The sequence below is a fragment of the Gekko japonicus genome, unplaced genomic scaffold, assembly GCF_001447785.1.
Source record: "Gekko japonicus isolate JY-2015 unplaced genomic scaffold, Gekko_japonicus_V1.1 scaffold254, whole genome shotgun sequence".
NCBI classification, from domain to species: Eukaryota; Metazoa; Chordata; class Lepidosauria; order Squamata; family Gekkonidae; genus Gekko; species Gekko japonicus.
The window spans coordinates 258,570-278,612 of NW_015172010.1; the positions used below are offsets into that span (position 1 = coordinate 258,570).

The 20,043-nt window shown below is 40.6% G+C and overlaps 1 protein-coding gene across 3 annotated transcripts in view; it reads right to left on the bottom strand.

The window, feature by feature from the left end:
• VGLL4 (vestigial like family member 4) overlaps window positions 1–20,043 on the bottom strand; it is a 148,696-nt gene that overhangs the window by 28,945 nt on the left and 99,708 nt on the right. For all 3 annotated transcript variants that reach the window (XM_015420242.1, XM_015420243.1, XM_015420241.1), the window contains one exon: window positions 18,518–18,707. In XM_015420242.1, the coding sequence (XP_015275728.1) occupies window positions 18,518–18,707 (190 nt within the window). The remainder of the gene's footprint in view (window positions 1–18,517; window positions 18,708–20,043) is intronic.

Below are 20,043 nucleotides of genomic sequence, written 5' to 3' on the forward strand. Positions count from 1 at the left end.
GAAGAATGATGTTTGGATAAAAGTTAGTATTTGACTTCTACCCTAGAAATCCACGCTTTCTTCCCTGCTGTACCTAGAAGACTGATCAGGGCTTGGCCAAACAGCAGCATCCCCACATAGATCAGGGCTGTAACTGGCAATACAGGAAGCAGTGATTGTGCAAGCATACTACATGGCTTTTTTACCTCTGCCTTAAAATAATAATAATAATAATATCTTCCTTCAGAGCAGGAGAGAAAGCTATTGAGTGAGGACGGGGTAGAAAATTCTTCATTACAGCCACTGGAAAGCAGAGCTCCTAATCCCCCAAGGAGCATTTGCCATTTTAAACGCTCTTTCTGCTTTGTTAAAAGCAGGACTTAGCTTACAGGGATCATTGTAACATTATTCTCTTTAGGGGGACTTGCAGAGGAGAAAAGTGGGCAGGCACAGAGCACTGGTGTCACTTTCACTCCTAGTGTTAGACTACCAGCGCCTGCTTTATCATTGTAAAAATTACTTTGACTTACACTCACAGAAGTGTGCCAAGGGAAGACACCTCAGAAGTTATTTCTAAAAAGAGAGGTCCTGGGACTGTGCGGAAGCTCTGCCAGCTGTGGGGGTGGATGGCATGGTCAGGGAAAATCATTCTGTTTGAGCCCAAAGGTGCTTGTCTTGGATATAAGATATGACAAGGGCTGTCGCTCCCATAAATGCTTCCTAGATCATCAATCATACCCCATATAGCAGTGGCCACCTCAGATGAGGGATTCCCTCTTCTTGCATACATCCAGGTGAGAACACGTCTTCTGATAGGATGCTGTTAACACATGCATACGTCACCAAAAGGGGGTATGTGTTTTTTTCAGCATAATCCCTGCACTATAAATACTGTAAATAATAAATAAGCTTCCAGCCCCGATGGTAGGCATATACATGCTCTGAATGGACATCTGCATGTGTTAGAGAACAGGATGATGTGTTATAGAACATGTACATACGTCAGAGAACAGGAAGGCACCCTGAGCCTGCCTCAGCGGGGAGGGTGGGGTATAAATCAAATAAATAAAAAAACAATAATATTTTCCCTGCACCAGAACTGTGCTCTGGTAAATTCATTCCACAATAGAAATCTCCACAATCAGGGATGTGTCTTCTTGCCATCACACAGTGCTTAATATGCAGAGCCACAAGATAACCAAGTGAGAGTACACAAATCTTATCATGTTGCAATCCTTACTAACAACCCTATCAGGTAGGTATGTAGTATAACACTCATACTGCAGAGTGATGAAGGGGTGGGGTGGATGCTGAGAGAGAATGGCTTGGCTATGGCTACTAAGGTCAAGGCAGAAGCACGAGTTGTGAACCAGGGACTTCCAGATTTATAGATCAATCTCCTTGGAGTACTCCTAAACAGGTCTACTCAGAAGTCAATCCCAATTCAGTTAATGGGGCTTAGTCCCTGGAAAGTGTTCTTAAGGTTGTAGCATTAGCGACCTTTGTGGGAGTATGGGTATTTGAGGAAGCATCTTGAGACTGTGTAACTTGATTGACTTGGAAATAATGCAGTTGCTTTCTAGGTGCTGCTTCATAGTGAGCTGAGGATTGCAAACAAACTTTGTTTAGAACAGAGTTTGAGTCCAGTGGCGCCTTTAAGAAGTGTGCCTGCACATGAAGGTTTACACCCAGAATTAAATTTTGTTGATCTTAAAGGTGCCACTGGACGCAAACTTCATTCTGTTCCTTCAGGCCACCCCCCTGAATCAAACTTTGTTTAGGTGCAGATAAGAGGCACTTCTTTTGCCCATGGATATTAAAGACAACTGGAAAAGGGAAAGCAAATTTACAATATGCCAACTGCCTTCTAAGTAGACCTGCTTAGACCAGAGGTGTCGAACTCATTTATTACAAGGGCCAGATCTGACATAAAGGTCATTTTGTCGGGCTGGGCCACGTGTGCCATAAAATGTAACATGAGGTACTTATGTTCTTATGAGGTATTGAAAATATAAATTCTATAAAGATGGTTTCAGATGCCGAATGGCAATAGCAGGCATGACTGGATTAGGTGTGATTCAGAGCAGTAGCAGGTGTGGAAATACCAACATAGGTGATGAGACAGGAAACCCAGGTCTCAATTTGGTTCAGGAGGACTGAGTCCAGGAGGATGCAAAGAATAAATGGAAATAAGTCTGAAGAAGTGAACAGTGACTCACAAAAGCACATACCCTACCACAAATTTCGTTAATCTTTAAATTGCTTACTCTTTCTACTGCTAGGGAGATTAGAAAAAGAGACTGCTGAACTGCAACAGATAATGAAGCTCAAGACAATGCATCCTCCTGGACTGAACTGAGACCTAGGTTTCTTCTCTCATTACCAATCCCTGCTATTGTCATTTGGCATCTGAAATTACTTCACTCTCCAAGATATAAGGACAGAGGGACTCACATTCTAGCTGTATCTGAAGTGAACAGTAACTTATGAAAGCTCCTACCCTGCCACTAATTTTCTTAGTCATTAAGGTGCTACTGAACTCTTGCTCCCTTCCACTAATAAAGAATGCAAGGTGTGCTGTTCGGTTTCTTTCCCCTCATCTGTTAGAACTGGAAAGGGGGATCTCTCCAAGTGCCATGGGACTAGGGGTGTGCATTCAGCTTGGCCAAGCCGATTAAGAACCTGAATAATGCCTATATGGCATTGTAGTGGATGGCCAAATACCAAATCAGATTCTCTGATCTGATTCGGCTAGCCGAATAGGGCATCTCCGCATATCCGGGGATCCGGATGGGAGAGAGGGAAAAGATCTCAGGCATTTCTGCCTGACAGAGGCACCAGTGTGCCAGCCCCTCTGTCAGGCTGAAGTGCCTGAGATCCATGCCTTTCCCTCTCTCCCTTCCCCTTCCTATCCAAGTGTGACGAAGGGAAAGGGGGGGGAGAGAAAAGGAATCCAGGTGCTTCTGCCTGATAAAGGGGCCAGCAATGGCCTTGCTGCCTGGCAGAAACATCTGAAGAGAGCATGCTGCCTCTGTGGAGCGACTCCAAAGACTGAGGGGGTTTGCACCACAGTGGTAGCACGCTCCCTTCATTGAAGGGAAGGCAATTTGCCTATATGGACCCCTACATGGGACTCCGTTTCTCTCTCTCTCTGAAGAAGTGTGCTTGCACACAAAAGCTTATACCTGGAATAAAATGTTGGTCTAAAAAGTGCCACAGGACTCCATTTCTCTTTCTCTCTCTTTCTCTCTGCGTCTCTAGCTCTTTCCTTCCCCCTCCCTCCCTCAGCCACTTGAGGGAAGGGAGGCTTGGCTTTTTCTCTCTCCTCTATGAAGCAGGAAGTAGGAGAGACTGGGTAAAAGGAGCTGTGATGCAGGAAACAGGAAGCAGCAGAGAACCAGTTGCTTGTAGGCTGGATAGGAGCCCTGCAGGGGCTGGATCTGGCCCAAGGGCCGTATGTTTGACACCCTTGGCTTACACCATAGTGTGTGTGTCTCTCTCTCTCACACACACACACACGCATGCACACACAACCCCCTCCCTCCTTTGTTATGCAGCCTCCCCTCCTTCCTTCCTCTTCCTAATAACACTGGCTCACATACACCTGGCGTTCTCTCTCTGTCAATCACACCAACCCCTCCTGATATATGGAACTCCTTCAGTTTGAGCAGCAAGGAGAGAGCAGCTGCAGGCAACACGAAGCTTGGCTCCTGCGGCTGTTGCAGTCCTAACCTGTGTTTCTTCCAATGCTGCCCTGAGCTTCTCTTCAGATTTCTCAGCATTCTGGAGAAAGAGCCAGTACTGCAGCTGCTGGAGGCAGCCAAAGGAATTGCAAAGAACTATGCAGCAGCCCCTGCACACGGGCACACACACACACACACACACACACAGCCATTTGCCCCAGAAGGACTGAAAGGCTAGGTAGGGGGGTTACAGCTTTACTTAGGTGCCTCGCTACGCCCACAGAAGCGCAGCTTGAGAAAAGCTGCCTCTTGACTCGAGCTGTCCCCTTCTTTAACCAAGCCTCCCAGCAGTACTTCAATTGTTCCTTACCCGCTGCTGGCAGCTGTGAGTTCTTGCTTTACCTCTCACTCATCCCGTGTGTGTGTGTGTGTGTCGTTGCACGCACTTGGCTTCTAGGGCAAGTTGCTGCCTGGCCCCAGCTATTCATCATGAAACTTCCAAGTCACTGCCTACTCCCCCCCCACCCGACCCAGCCCAGCCCAGCCACATACATACAATTTGAAAAGAAAAAGTGAGTGCCAACCAGTCAGCCTGAACCAAATGGTGGTAAGCAGGCTGATGTGCTGGCAGGCTCTGGCCCCTATGAGGAGAGCTCTAACCTACCTCCCATCTCAACAAACAACTCAGTGTACTGCACACAGGCTACGCAGGCCAACTTTTAAATGGAGGGGATGCTCCACTCTTAAACTTGTCTCTCTTCCATAGAGACAAGCAAGTAGGAGTGTCCCTTTTTGGTGGCCATTTCCCCCCTGGCTTCCTGATAGCCCTGAAGAAGGGGAGGGGCTCAAAACTGGGGTCTCCTATCCCCACCCAGGGACTGGCAACCCTAACAACCCAATCTTCAGAATCAGAAGCATGTCTTTTAATGAACTAACTTCACATGAAATTTGACCCACACAATTATTACATTTAGACATAAAGTGCTGTTTTCTTGGAAGTATAAGTAGGAGATTACACATGGGGGATCACTTTAGCAAGCTTATCGTTAGCATTTGCAACTACTCTGTTGCAGATAACAAATATATGTAAGGCATATACATAGCATTCTAACTAATTATCAAAGACCAACCCTTCCCTTCCAATGCTTGTCATGCAGTATTACAATACATGACATACAGGATTACAAAACATGACTGCACATCACTCAGCAATACCACTCTACTTTTATGCCTCGCCTCTCAAGAGACATCCACTTATCAGCTATTAAAGTAATTCAATAAACAATCAATAACAACAGAAAAACAAGGCAATTTTAACAGCCAGCATTAGGTACACACAAAACCAACCAAAAGCCTGAGTTGACACTCCTGCTATATGAGGGGGCCCCTTCTGCATATTAAGGGTTCCCTGCGCACAGAAACAATCGGTGTAGAGAAACAAAATGTCACTGCACAGAATTAGTGTTACGATATTTGTGACAATGCAAGAGATGTTTATTCACACAGATATCAGGCTGGGGATAAGTGGGAACCTGTCAGACTCATATCAGTACTGGGAAATATCACTTTCCAGCAAGGAGGCTTTTGAATATGCAGTGGTTTGTTAGAAGGAAGGAAGGGGGGGACCCTCATTACTACCCTCTTCTACAGAACACTGCTAAGTAGAAAGTGAATCACTGTGTTGTCATTTCCTAATGCTGGTAGTGCCTGAAGCTTGGGAATGGAAACAAGACATTACATCTTTCCCCAGGCTTTCAGGACCTTGCAGTTTGCTTCAGTTGCTGAGAGGATGCCTCGCCTTTGTAACCAGGAAGGGATGGGAAGCTTCCTATTCCATTCTCGGAAAGAGACATTCTCTCTATCTCTCACTCTCTCTCTCTCACACACACACAAACTATGGACCATTAGTCATTGTGTAGTAGACTCTGGAACGAATTTGCGTACATTAGGGTATTTTACTGTTTAAAATCTGTAATTCTATGAATATCTAGCAAGAGTTCAGAAACCATGGAAAAGCCAAACTCAGAACAGAGGTCACATGTTGCCTGCCTCCTGGAGTTATAATTAATCACATATAACTCCCTCTATCCACAGCAGGCAAGTCAGCTGCCTGATGAAAAAATCATAAATGGAATTCAGTTTCTGTACATAACCTGGCACAAAGCCAGTCACAAAACAACTGTAGCCATGTGAAGCTTTTTAATGTATAGTGTAAGTCACAGCAAAGTTCTTGAACATATGTTAAATTCTAATCATCTTTACAAATCAGATTATATAGCATTTTTAAAAAAAAAATCTAGATGCTGCTCAGAGTTCACATGAAGTATGGCAACAAAGCAGAAAATCTAAAGAGGCAGTGTGATTTCTCCTACATATTATGTACTGAGCACACTACGAAAGAGTTGAAAGTCCAGCAAAATTTATACTAAAGGGTCAAATAACTGAAAATCAGAAACTTCAGCAAGTCCTGTTTAAAATTTCTCTTACAATTCAAGGATAGCATTGTGCAAAATTATACCCAGCCTTCTCCATCTCCCATTCTTGGGAAGAAACACTATCCAGTAAGCATTGCTTCACACATTAAATATTTTCTGCACAAAGACAATCTTTATATAGGAAAAGACATGTACTGTACAATGTGAAGTGTGATGGTTGTGGTGAAGATTGTGTTGTTGTTGTTGTTTTGCCTTCGACAGCTTTGGATGTCCAAGTACTGCATCCATAGGGGATGGGGTGGTAAAAGTGACCACAATCTTCAACTTCAGACATGGTCTCTATATAAGAATAGTCATAAGTGGATGGTGCAATAGAAATTCACACACAACTTGTCATCCTATCTTTTAAAAATACACCCATTACATTTTGCAGGCTGTCAAAAGACAGTAAAAGCATTCCACTCCTACCCCACACTATTCATTTACAATTAGGTTTTTTAAAAAGCTACCTTTGAATAATTCCTGCATGGAGTGGTCTGTTGAGCAACAGTTACAACTGTCCTGGTCTTTTCTTCATGTTTTTTTTTTTGGGGGGGGGAGAATGAGTGGGGAACTAAGGTGTTAGCACTGTGAAACTGATGCATGCTTGGGAAGAAAATCACTACTAACTCTCTAGAGCACAGCTACTGATCCACCTCATACTCTTCTCTGTTCTGCACTTACAGTTTAAATTAATTACAGCTGAAAATATGGGCTTGCCATCTGGTTTGAAAAGGCAAGGATAAGGGAATCAAATGAAAGCTCTCCCTCTTCCCCCCACCTTTTTTTCTGTACTAACCTCACTTTAAATCATTGCCAAAGAGCATGAAGACAGCCCTGCGTCCTCCCACAAGAAAGCCTTGGGCCTCACAAACTTGGCAAGCACTCTCCAGCTCAAAAAGCTCAGCAGGCAGAAGCTGTGTCACAATAAGAGTCCTTCCTCTTTGGGGAAGCTGTACTCAAAAGCAACCAGGATGGATTTCGCCTACATTCATTAAACACACCGTTTTTGTGAATACACCTATCACTTCAGTGCAAAAAGGTTTTCAAAATCATAAAGAATCCCTGCTAGAGCACCAAAAAGAGGAAGAAACATGTCCAGGTCTCTCCAAGGAGACAGATTAAATTAGGTGAAGACTCAGAATTCAGAAGAAATAAGAGAAAGGCAAGCAAAATGATGCATTCCAAAAGCTTGCTTAAAGGTCCTAGGGACAGAAACACCTACAAGGAAGTAATAAACCAATGAGACTCATGTGCCGCTGCACTGCTAATCAAGCAACAACTCAAAGATCATCACACTGAAATCTGCTGCATACTGCCTATGGGGTGCCACCTGGCCATTTTGGGATTCTTCTAGAGATGTAAAATTTCCGGAAATTTTGAAGCTTGGAAAAAACCCCGTTGTTTTTTTTTCCAGTCCCCCCCCCCCCGGACATTTTCGGAAAAATTGAAAAAAAAATGCTACATTAGCATTTATTTTGTCTTTTCTAGATTGAAAGTCATTCTGTTACTTTAGGAACATAAAATATGACTATGGACATTTTTACTTGGCATGAAATTATCACAACTAGCATATTAAAAATATCCAAACAATTATTACAAACAGAATACCCACCCATATGCAAAAACAAAACTGAAACCTTTTTATTTTCATCTGACAATAGCACCTCCTAAAGGAAGAAATGCATCTTGTTCTTGCATTGGAGAGTTCAGTTTGTAACCTACGACTTGCTTGTCCTCAGTGCACAGAAATTAGATCAATCTGATACCATATATATATATTTAGAAATGATTTGGAAAATATTTGAACACCTTGTCTTAAAATATTTTATTCATCATGTTAAAATAAAACGTTCCATAATAAATTTTTTCCCCTTTTCTTTCCAGCTATTCACTATTCAGTTTGTAACTCTTGTCTGTAAGGCAATGCTGAAACACTGTTACGCCAGCACACCATACAGATTTGGATATTATTTAAAGAAGTATAAAACTAATACTTAAATAATTAAAAGGCTATTCACTATTCAGTTTGTAACTTTTGTCTGTAAGGCAATGCTGAAACACTCCCTAAAAGACTGAACCATCAGAAGGAAAGTTTGGGGTCATTGTCTGGAAAATCTGAAGAAGAAATCCTGGCAACCTTTGAACCAGGAATATTAGGCAATGGTCAGCTTCTTGCTCCTGAAGAGATCCCAATCTCAGCTGGACCCCCCCCCCCAAAAAAACCCCCACACCTTATTAACAGTTACATTACATAGGGAAGGCTGGGGCTGAGTTAGTTCAGGTCCTAACAGTAATTGTGCAGTAATTGTGCATTTCCAGGCATAGCAACTTAACACAGTGAAAACTATGCAAGAGGACATATATTCTCAAATCCTCCATTTCATCCTAATAATTATCCTGCCAGATTCAAGTGGGTAGCCATGTTGGTCTGAAGCAGCAGTAGAACAGATACAGTGAAGTATCTGAAGAAGTGTTCATGCACACAAAAGCTTATACCTTTAATAAAACCTTGTTGGTTTTAAAGGCGCCACTGGATTCAAACTTTGTTCAGTTACCCCTGCCAGATAGGAGAGCTCAGAAAGAATGCCTCAGTCAAGATCACTGAGCAAGCTTCATAGCAGAGTGAGCATTTCAACCTGGTAAAATGTGTAGGGTAGTATAGCACAGTGATTAAGTGGTAAATTCAATTTCGGCCTAATTCTCTATGATCCAGCTCTTTCTATTCTAGTCCCCCAGTCTATAGCATGGAAATAATTCTGCCTTACAAAGCTGTTGAACAGAATACTTAAAGAGCATTTGTGAAAGTCACCTACATGGTTACTGGTGAACAATCCTGCCCTAGAACACTATGGAGAATAAAATTTTAAAGAGAGTCTTTCCTGTATATTAACAGACTTGGTGGGTGCAGCACTGTTAACGCCAGCACACCATACAGACTTGGATATTATTTAAAGTAGTATAAAACTAATACTTAAATAATTAAAATAGCTCTGGAGGCAGCTGTTGCTGACATGCTAACATAATAAATGGTTGGGCTGATGTATGCCATAGGGACACTTAAGAATGTAAGAGCAGCTGTGCTGGATCAAACAAATGGACCATCTTAGTTCAGCATTCTGTTTCACACGATGGCCCTGCCAGATGCCCCCAGAAGACCCACAAGCAAGGCGCAGAGGACAAAGCCTGCCTTTATTGTTGGCTACCAGTATTGGTATACAAAGTGCTACCTGCCTCTGGATACGGAGGGTCTGCTTAATCATCATGGCTAATAGCCACTTATGGATATCTCCTCCTCCATGAATTTGTCTAACGCCCATTTAAAGGCTATCACTGCTATCTGGTGACAGTGATTTCCACAAGCTAATTAGCCTCTGAGGGAAGAAACCCTTGGAATTTTGAGTTTATAATGTTTATCAGATCATCCTTCTCAATATGCTTGTTAACCTCCTCCAAGCCAGAACTTGCCATGTGATTCTTCCTTAGTAGTGTTCATTCCTCCATGTGCTTAACAAAGTCTCTATTTTTATACCAGTTTCCTTCAGTTTCTCTAGAACAGATGTTAAGCTTGACTGGCCTGTAGTTCCTGGATCTCTTCTGGATCCTTTTTTTAAAAAAGGTATTACATCTATTACAATTCTCTGAAAGGAAGGTGGATTTTAGTGACAACTTGCATATTTTTGTTAAATCATTACTTCCTAGGAAATGGGCCTCTGGCAGAGAAGAGGACTTTTTATTGGCAGCTACAGGTACTATGCAATATAAACATCTACCTCAAACTGGCTGTCAGTGTGAACATGTTTTGCCAATGCTTTATCAACACCAGTGGCTACCAATTAGCTTCCAGGCTCAGTTCAAAGTATGTGAATGACTATCTTCACATAATACCTGTACTGAATTTGAGATCAACCAAAGCACAGCTTCTTTGAACCCACTGAGGGAGGGAGATGAGACACAGATCTGAATCAGTACAAGCAATCTTTCTATAGTTTCAGGTGGGTACTTGTGTTGGAGCAGGGGTGTCGAACTAATTTGTTATGAGGGACAGATCTGACATAAATGAGACCTTATTGGACTGGGCCATGTGTGTCATAAAATGTAATGCCAGGTAGTGGAGATATAAACTTTATAAAGGACACAAACACAAAGGGTTTTTTTAACTGAAAATAAAAACATGCTTAAAACATAAGCACTCTTGCAATATTGTGTTTATATTTAACAGTGTCTGATAAGTGACAGCTCTTGCTCTGAATTATTGCATCGAAACGTCTGTGCTGTTGCAACCTTGAGTATGCTGTTCACGGGTGTATCTGCAAGCTGCAAACCTATGATTATGCAGCAAAACTGGAAGAAGAAGCAGAAGACAGCCAGTTCCACTGCGGTCTGATAGAAGCCGTCCAGGGGCCTGATCCGGCCCCCAGGCCATATGTTAGACTAGACTGTAGTAGAAGAATAAAATTCAAGTCCAGTAGCCACTTAGAGGCCAACAAAATCTTCCAGGGTATAAGCTTTTCATGAATCAAAGTTCACTTTGACAGACTCCACGGACATTTTTTGTTGGTCTTTAAGATGCTCCTGGACCTTTCCCCCCCAGGTATTTCTGTCTCTTTTTAAACGTTATATAGAAACTTTTAAGTTAGGAAATGCACTATTAATTTTACACCACAAAGATTGCTTTTGGCTTGCTGCAGTGCATTCTTTCACAAGTTAAATACATGTGTACCAAAATTTTAAAAAAACTAAATAAAAGGGCTGAAGCAAATCTGTTTTACTGGCAAATCAATTAATAAACCATAGTTCAAATGAGCAGGTCTGTAATCAGACTGCCCCCAGTGAAACAATGCTTAATGCTGAAGGAATCTGAGAAAACAGTGGCTTCTCTCTCATGATCCATGAAACATTTGCTCCCATAAAGATTATTTTTAAATTATTTAAAACTGTTGGGGGGGGGAGACTTTTTTTCTTTTGGTATTAAAACAATATTGCATAAATATTATTTGGGCTCCAAAGGCCACACGGGCTTTTGCACATACACGACAGCGTATGTAGTCACTGCCTGTCCTGCCATAGCTCTTTATGCCCCTTAAAAAACTGATCTCAAAATTGGGAAACCTCTAGAGTTACACTGCAGTAAGCATGAGGCATAACCAGACGAGAAAGATGACAATTCCTACTATGTGCACATGGAACTGCTCTGGGTACCGAAACCTTAGCCCTTATTTTAATTGATTTAAAGGATTTTTTTTTCCTATTGACAGACCAATGATGTCCTACCAAATACCCCTTTTCTGCCTCTATCTTCTCTTCACACTTCAGCACATCTGCCTGTAGTCTCTTCAGACCTAGTTTCAGACTGGGCAATAAAGAGGCGGCAATGATAAAAAGATTAATCATGGTCAAATATTGAACGCCAGTACCACCATTGGCTTGAAGATTCAAGTAAAACGCCAAAACAACTTGTGCAACCTTTTAGCACCACAGAATTCCCATACTGAGTGAGTGTTAATGTTTGGCAGTCTTAGACAGAATTAATGCCAGTTTGGAAAACTTTTTTTTTCCCCTGGTAGCAGATTACACTATAAGGGAAAAATGAAAGGATACTGTCAAGGCCATCTTTTTGAGTCTAGGGGAAAAAAAATATTCTTATTCAACCAGAAGTAAACATAAGATTTTATTCCAAACCTTGACTTTACAGCCATTGTCTATAGCAACCGTGTCCATAACATTCTAACTCTCAAGAGTTCAACTTTCTAGTAAATGGTACATCTGTCAAGCTGCAGGAAACATCTGGGAAAATGGTTGAACAAAAAATAGCAAGTTTATAACTTTTTCTCCATTAGCTTAAAGAGGCTGGAACTTTCCTTGACTGTGGCCCTGTGCAGTTAACATGTGCATAGGTGTCACTAAAATACTGTCCCTGTTCAGCCTCTCCCCTGAGCTTGTTAATGAATTCTAATTCAGTCATCTCATGCTGCAATCTCCCTTTGAAATGTCTCTGTATGAAAACTGCCAACCTTAGGTCAGTAATGGAATGTCCTAGAAGATTAAGATGTTTTTCTATTGGTTTCTAAGTACTGTCCTTTTTAATGTCAGATTGATATTCACTTATTCTGCTGCATAGGGACTGGACTGTTCGTATGATGTAGAAAGCAGAAGGGCACTGGTGACACTTGACAGCATATATGACACTCGGAAATGAGCAAGTGAATGAATGTGAGATGGTATGGCTGTTCTTGTTAGGTTCAGTGACTGTTTTGTTGAGGTTATAAGAATTCATGTTAGGTAGTGCATTACTGTAATGCAGAAGTTGTTTAAGGTTAAGACGCTGTCTGTGGGCAAGAAAAGATCTGCCTCCCAGTACCTGTAAGCAAGGAATATCATTACGAAGCACCGGTAGGTCATTAATGATGAGCTGAAGTGGTTTGAACTGTGAGCTGTGTGTGTTCTGTGGTGTTTTGTTTAATTTGGGCTATCTCATAGCAGGTCCCCCTCTTCAAGGATCAATCACAGTTGGCAAAGCAGGCTAAGTTGGTAAAAGGAACTCCTAGTCATCTCACCTTCTGATGCAGGGATACTGATCAGTCCAGAGGCACCCTAAACTGAATATAATTCTTTTTAAATTCTAATTTTATGCAGTAGGAGATTCGTGTAAACTCACTCAATACAAACACCATTATCTGCATGATTTAAGTGTTAACACTGTGAGAACAGAGTAAACCAATGTGGTACCTGTGGGCACCGTAGCACCCATCAACACCTTTCCTGGTGTCAACCAAGTATCTATAGAAAGTGGGTGGGGCCAGATACAGCTTTTGCCCAGCAAGGCTTCTGACTGGCCACTGGAGATCTGACTGGCAGTACAGATTGTTTAAAATGTTGCTGTGGTAGCAGCTGCCACCACAGCAGAAGAAGCGTCACTGCATAACTGAAGGTAAGCTCTGTGTATGCAAGAAACTATTTTAAAACAATACGTTCATTTTAAAAGGCATCCTGTTAAACAGAGCTACTACAAGGTGGGAGTTGAACCCTGGTTTATGGGCAAGAGAACAAACCATTGTTTTGTGACTTTTGGTAGGATTCACACAAATCAATTCAGGCTTCACTGGGAATGTGGAAGTCTTCAATTCCCAAGTCAAAGAAGGAGGAGAATCAGGAGCAGACTTGACCTCTGAATTCCTCATTATGACAACTAATGCCTTGTCTGCCTCAATCCAGCAACTGAGTAATCTTACTTTAAGGAAGTATTTAGGGATAAAGATAAATACACGTGTTCTGCCATGAGCTCATGTGAATCATCAAAAACTACTGAAAGCTTGACTATCAGTTCAAGGAAATAATTAAAAATATGCTGGTTAATCATAGGTTAGCTGCCTTGCTGAACAGGAACAGACTTAAGCATATGGTGAAAACCTTGGAATTTTTACAACACAATTTTTAACTTAATTCCCAGAACATCCCTACACAAGCTGATTCCTGTTAATGTAAGTGTAACACTGATGTTTCCCTAAAACAACCATCAAGTTATTTAACCATAAACAAAATATCTGAAGGCTTGGCATACCATTCTGTTCACAGCTTTGATAAAAATGATATCATCACTCAACCAAAAATGGTTTGCCATACATTGCATCATACCAAAAACAATGAACAAAAATCCATCTCCAAAGAATCACATTTCTGGCTCAGTAACCAAAGAAGTGAATGGGGAGGAGCTTTTTTAAAAAGCAAAAAAGCAAAATGGGGCAATTATTTGCTGCCCACCTTGCTAAAAGTTCATTTCATGGCCCTTCTGAAGCACCCACTCCACTACAGCCACATTAAAGGTGAAGATAAAGGTTTCCCTTGCTCGAAAGCCAGTCGAATCCACATTAGCCCTGTACAAAAGGGAAGGGCAGCATCACAGGCAGCATAAAAGTATAAAGTATGCCATGTAGTCAGAGAGAAGTTACATAGAAACATAGTCAAGGTTGGATCGCTCCTGAATTCTCTCTGTAATGAACCACTAATGTGCACTAAAATGCACTAAAAACTGTACATATAACTTTACCAATAAATATATAAAAGGCTGAGAAACCTATTGATGTAGAACCTCAAACATATATATACTTCATTTTGGCACAGACATGCTGACTTAATCATAAAGGTCCCGAACACAGAGAACACTCTGAGTCCCAATCTCTTAAAAATTTACAAAACACTGCATAAAACCTAACCACACATCCTACATAGAATGTAAAGGAGAGCTTCATTTCTACAAGCTATTAAGGTAAGTTAGAAAAGCAAAAGCAGGTTCGTACTTTTCCTCCCCTATTTTCTTAACTCTTTGGTACTATGAAGAGTTTGCTCATTTTATTTGTTACTTGGCAAAGTAAACAATCTGAGGAGAAATTACCAAGCCTTTCAGCTCTGTGCAAGGACTCTTAAGGCAGAAATGATGCCTGCTGGGAAAAGGCTGATGTCAGCTCTTAAGAGCTCCCTGCAAGGATAAGGAGGCCTTTGTTTTCAGCTGAACTGTGAAAATGAGAAAATACCTCCAGCCTGACAAACAAGAAACCCACACAACATAGGTCAGGCCTGAGACCTCTGTTTAAAGGGGCAACACTTTGTTAGTGTTACACTTACACTGTTAACATCCAGACATTTTCAACATTAATCAGAATCTGCTTGGGTATAAACTTCTAAGTGTACAGAACCATCCCTCAAATTAAGGCAACAGTGGCTGCGGGTATAGGTCCTCCCCACTGCTCACCAAAATATCCACCTCTGCGTATCATACAGAAACCAAAATCCATAAATAATGACAGAAAGAGATAAATGAGTGGTAGGGCCAGAATCTCATACCAAACATTTCCCATATTGGGAAAAAACTGTATTTGGGAGATTTAAAACATTTGTTCGCTAACCTGCCTCAAATAAACAAACAAACAAAAACAGAGTTCCAATACACTTTTATCCAACTCGCCTTGTTCAGGAGTTGCAAGGTAACTTTCTTCTCCTCTAATGTTCAGTGACACTGTCTGCTTCAGGAGATCTATCTTGGAGCTGAATAAACATTACCAATGAGCAACTTACTGCTGAATGTTTATTCAGCAATGTTTATGTGTGTAAGTGTGGGTTAACATAATACAGTACTGTTTGCAATTCACCCTTGAAGACAGTATAAAACACAGAGGTACCCAGGGGCAAAGGATTCTAACAAGAATGAGTCTTCAAATGCTCAATTTTATTTAAAAAAATGTCAGTGAAAAGTATAGCAGCTTCACCTGTTTAAGGTATGAACTTCGGTACTTCATCTGAAGAGGAAAGATTACTCCACAATGGGAATTCCTACTTCTTACACTAATGAAAGCTTATACAGGCAGACTCATTTTAGATGGCTAATCCACAAACAGCCATTAGGACTAACAAGTATACGGTTGTACAAGCTTTTGCAAGCTAGGGTCCATGTCGTCAGGTACGTGAATGTTACACTTAATTAGCAGAATTCCTATAAACAGAAGAAGGGTGGTCCGATGATATTATAAAATAAAGACAAAAGGCCCAGCAATCCAACAGATAGATGTGTTTACATTACTATGCAGAGGAACAGTGGATACAAGATCAAGTTTTTAAAAAAACAGAGCAGATCTCTCCCAATTGGTGAGGAACTACCAAAGCAAATGAGAATAATGAACATAAAGCATTCAAAGAGAACAGTTACCTTCTCTAGTGAGATAGCTACTAATATTCCACTGACCCTGCAGGGACTACTGTTATGATGACTCAGCTGGACATCCATAACGGAGTCTCCCTATGCTAAGTACTACAATTGAAAAACACAGGAGATTTTTTTTACCCTTTGTCACCAAGAAATTTTAGTTTTAAAAATCATCCACCTTATTGGTGATGTCATTAAGCAATGCCCACAACTTTTCCACATCGCTTAAGAAGCATAAAGATGTGAAAATAAATATTACATACAGCTCAACTCCAATCCAAACATAACACTGCCCAAACAATTCGACGCACAATGCTTTTGTTACTGTGCTTTTAAATTTTTGAACACTAAAAAAGGTGGGTTTAACTAATGGTTTGCTGAAGGCTCTGCATTATTTGTAAAGGGACAGTACAAAACAAATCTAGAAAAATTGAAAGATCAAGCCTCTGCCTCCATCCGAATCTTCCCATATTCCATCCATGATAAAATACGTATTACTAAAGAGAACAGTTACCTTCTCTAGTGAGATAGCTACTAATATTCCACTGAGCCTGCAGGGACTATTGTTATAATGACTCAGCTGGACATCCATGATAACGGAGTCTCCCTATGCCTAAATACTACAATTGAAAAGCACAGATTTTTTTACCCTTTGTCACCAAGAAATTTTAGTTTTTAAAAATCATCCACCTTATTGGTGATGTCATTAAGCAATGCCCACAACTTTTCCACATCGCTTAAGAAGCATAAAGATGTGAAAATAAATATTACATACAGCTCAACTCCAATCCAAACATAACACTGCCCAAACAATTCGACGCACAATGCTTTTGTTACTGTGCTTTTAAATTTTTGAACACTAAAAAAGGTGGGTTTAACTAATGGTTTGCTGAAGGCTCTGCATTATTTGTAAAGGGACAGTACAAAACAAATCTAGAAAAATTGAAAGATCAAGCCTCTGCCTCCATCTGGATCTTCCCAAATTCCATCCATGATAAAATACGTATTACTGTCTTTGTACATGATTACTCTACTTCATGAATTTGTTTAAACTTTGACAACCCAAAGATGAAAGATCATTTTTTGGAAATCATCATGGAGATTCTATCATGGTTTCCAGAGAAGTGATGTAAACTTTTATCCTACTCTGGCAGTTCAGACTTCAAACATTTTATAGCCTATGAAGCATAAAATGGAATTTTTTGTTAAAAGTGCATTTATTTCCATTATTTATGTGAATTTATAAGTAATGATTTTTCTTTGCTTCCCAAAATTGATACTTGTGCTAATCTTCCACCTGGGTCTAACGTTTTTTAACTTTTATTTCACAAGGACTCAGTACTTCACCTTTTCCTTCACAAGTATCCCAACTATCAGTATAAGGAGTGATTAGAAATGGTTAACTCAACATAAACACTGTATGTAAAACACATGCACGCAGCTCAGCCTTTCTGTTTTGAGAGTTTTTATTGCATTGGTACTAGAACTCTTATTTGTAATAAATTCCTGGACTGTAGTCTGCAAGCTTCTGACTAAGGCTGCTGTGATTTATTAGAGGATAAAGTGCCTCAGTCCACATCTTATGACTGAACACAACAATCCAAAGCTGAGTGGAATGTGTGGAATGTGGAGTGCTTCTTGAGCTGAGGCAGCAGGGAACAGCATACAGTTATCAAGCTGGCTGTTACTGAAACACTGCAATCACTTCCTCGAGTAAGGAATGAAAGGAATTCCCTCAGTTTTTACTTCATGCCAACCATAGCAGCATTCCTAGGAAAGATAACACAAAATGGATGGAAACAGTTTTTCTCCTTTCCAGCAACCCATATTTTACCTGAACAGCAAAAATACCCTTGTTGCCAAGTGAAAATGAAAGCACATAGCTAGAGTTTAGAGTTTGTAGACTGGCCAGCTGTCACTATAGAGTCTGCTAAGCAGCTGTTTCTAAATCTCCTGGCCTCAAAAAAAAAATTATGTGAAGCATTCTTTTTCCTCCCAGGGCAAGGAGACTTAAGGCATGGGAGATTACTGCAAGGAAAAGTTAAAGTGAATAGGAATGGTATTTTTAAATATACCTAAGTATTTCCTGTTAGCTGAAGCCAAGCTATAGAGGAAAACATGGTTTTAGAGTACCAAGTTCTTTTTTGTACATTTCTTCCTCTTGTGAAAGAAACAGAGACTGTCCCGAGTAATGATTTAAAAACGCATTATTTTCAATCTGACATATAAAAATTGTAACTAAAAATGGCTATAACACAACATCAGAATGTCACACCCACTTCTGTGTGCAATATACTGATATGCCACATGACGGAACTAGACATTACAAAAGTCACAGGGCTGCCACTCAAAACAGAATCCCTGTGTCAAGTTACCCTTCTCCCAGCTTATTTGTGGTAGCATTTAGGTGTAGTGCACCATTATGTCACTGAACATTTTCTTCTTGCCACATCACTGAACATGGAAGCAAAAGAAGGACACAAAGAATTTGGTAAGCATCACTACATATTAAACGGGGAGAATTTGACAAGTGGATGCCATTTTGGTGGGCGTCTTCTCATTTCTTCAAAATCTTAATACATTTTAAAGAATAAAACTGGACATGTTAGGCGGTGGTAAATAAAAACAAACATTAATTAGCTGACACAAAAGCCAAAATATCCAAAGGAAAATATAAGACTTACAGATGGGGACTGAACATTCGACTCATTTTTGAGACATGTTCATTTTCACAGTCTAGGTCATCATCTCCTTGATCCATGCTGAACTTCCTCTTGCAGGGACTGATAGGGGGTGGCCCTGTCCTATGGTTGTTTACACCACTGGATACTGGCAGTGATTGCATCCTGGGTTCCCCTCTTAGAGCAGCTTCACCTAAAGGGTATAGGAGAGGTAAAATGTTTTTTCACAAAGGGACAGAAGCAAAAAATATCCTGTGAAATCCTTAAAACAATTGTTCAAAATAGTAACAGGAAGCCTTGTTGTGCCTGCTTGAGACATTTTAAAATGTGGTTAGAAGTGGAACATTCATTTTCTTAAAATAAGACATGACTGTTATAATCCAAATGCTTGTTAAAATACAAATAATTGGACTACAACAGCAGTTCAGTAAAAAGGGTGGGGAAGAACAGTTGACTCACCTTAGGTGCCCTTAAGGACTAAACTGACATACAATCTTAACAGCATTTTTATTGGCAGACATTCCATTTTTCATCAGCTTTAAACAATAATTTAATGATCAACTTGACATGTTTTGGTTTCTCATTGTTCTTGTTCATTCTCTTATCAATTCAATCAATCCAATATTAGGAACACAACTGATGTGCTTGAAAGGAAGCATTTAAAAAGTGTATCTTGAACAATATAATTTCTGTAATTAAAATTCAAGCACTTTTGGTCATAACAGCATTTACTTCCAGTCACTTTAAAGTTTGAGCACAATCAATGGTGGTATTCCATGTCTTTCATACAAAGAAAGATTCTAACAGGAGGCAATATAAACAAATCATCCCCTCTGTACAGTGTGATGTAAGACAATCATATGAAAGGTCTGTGTTGTCGAAGTACCAACTAGCCATAATGGTCATTTTACTGACAAAGATCAGTTTCTACTTGGAATGTAAATTTGAAAAAAGCAGTAAAAATCACATGGGTAGGCAAATAAACATCTTCACAATTTAAGAAAACCTTTGCATTACCAGACAAAGGTTTTTTCCACACCACGTTATGTGCCTGTGGGTCAGACACAGCCTAACCTACCTAGGGTTGCCAAGTCCGATGATTGCGTCGGTGGGGGAGAGAGAGGGACTTTCTGGGAAGGAGGGAGCGCTGCAACGTACTGACGTCACACTGACGTGACATCATCACATCAGCAGCGTCATGTGGCAAACTCCATGGTAAGTCACCCTCGAACCACAGAGTTTTGCCCAAAAACAGAGCATCACCACTGACATTCCTTCTACATGATGTCAGTATGTCGCATTTGGGGGTGGGAATCCCCCTGCTGACCAGTCGCAGGCAAGAGCCCAAGAAAGGGGAATTCCCTGCCCCCAACTGGGGGATGGCATCCCTAAACCTACCTCAGAATTTGTGATAACATGGTAAAGATGAGCTTTGTGTTCCCAACAGGGAGACAGGCAGGGTATAAATGAAATAAATAAATCTTTTTATCTTATCCTTATGGGCCAACCAGAATTTACATAACACACTT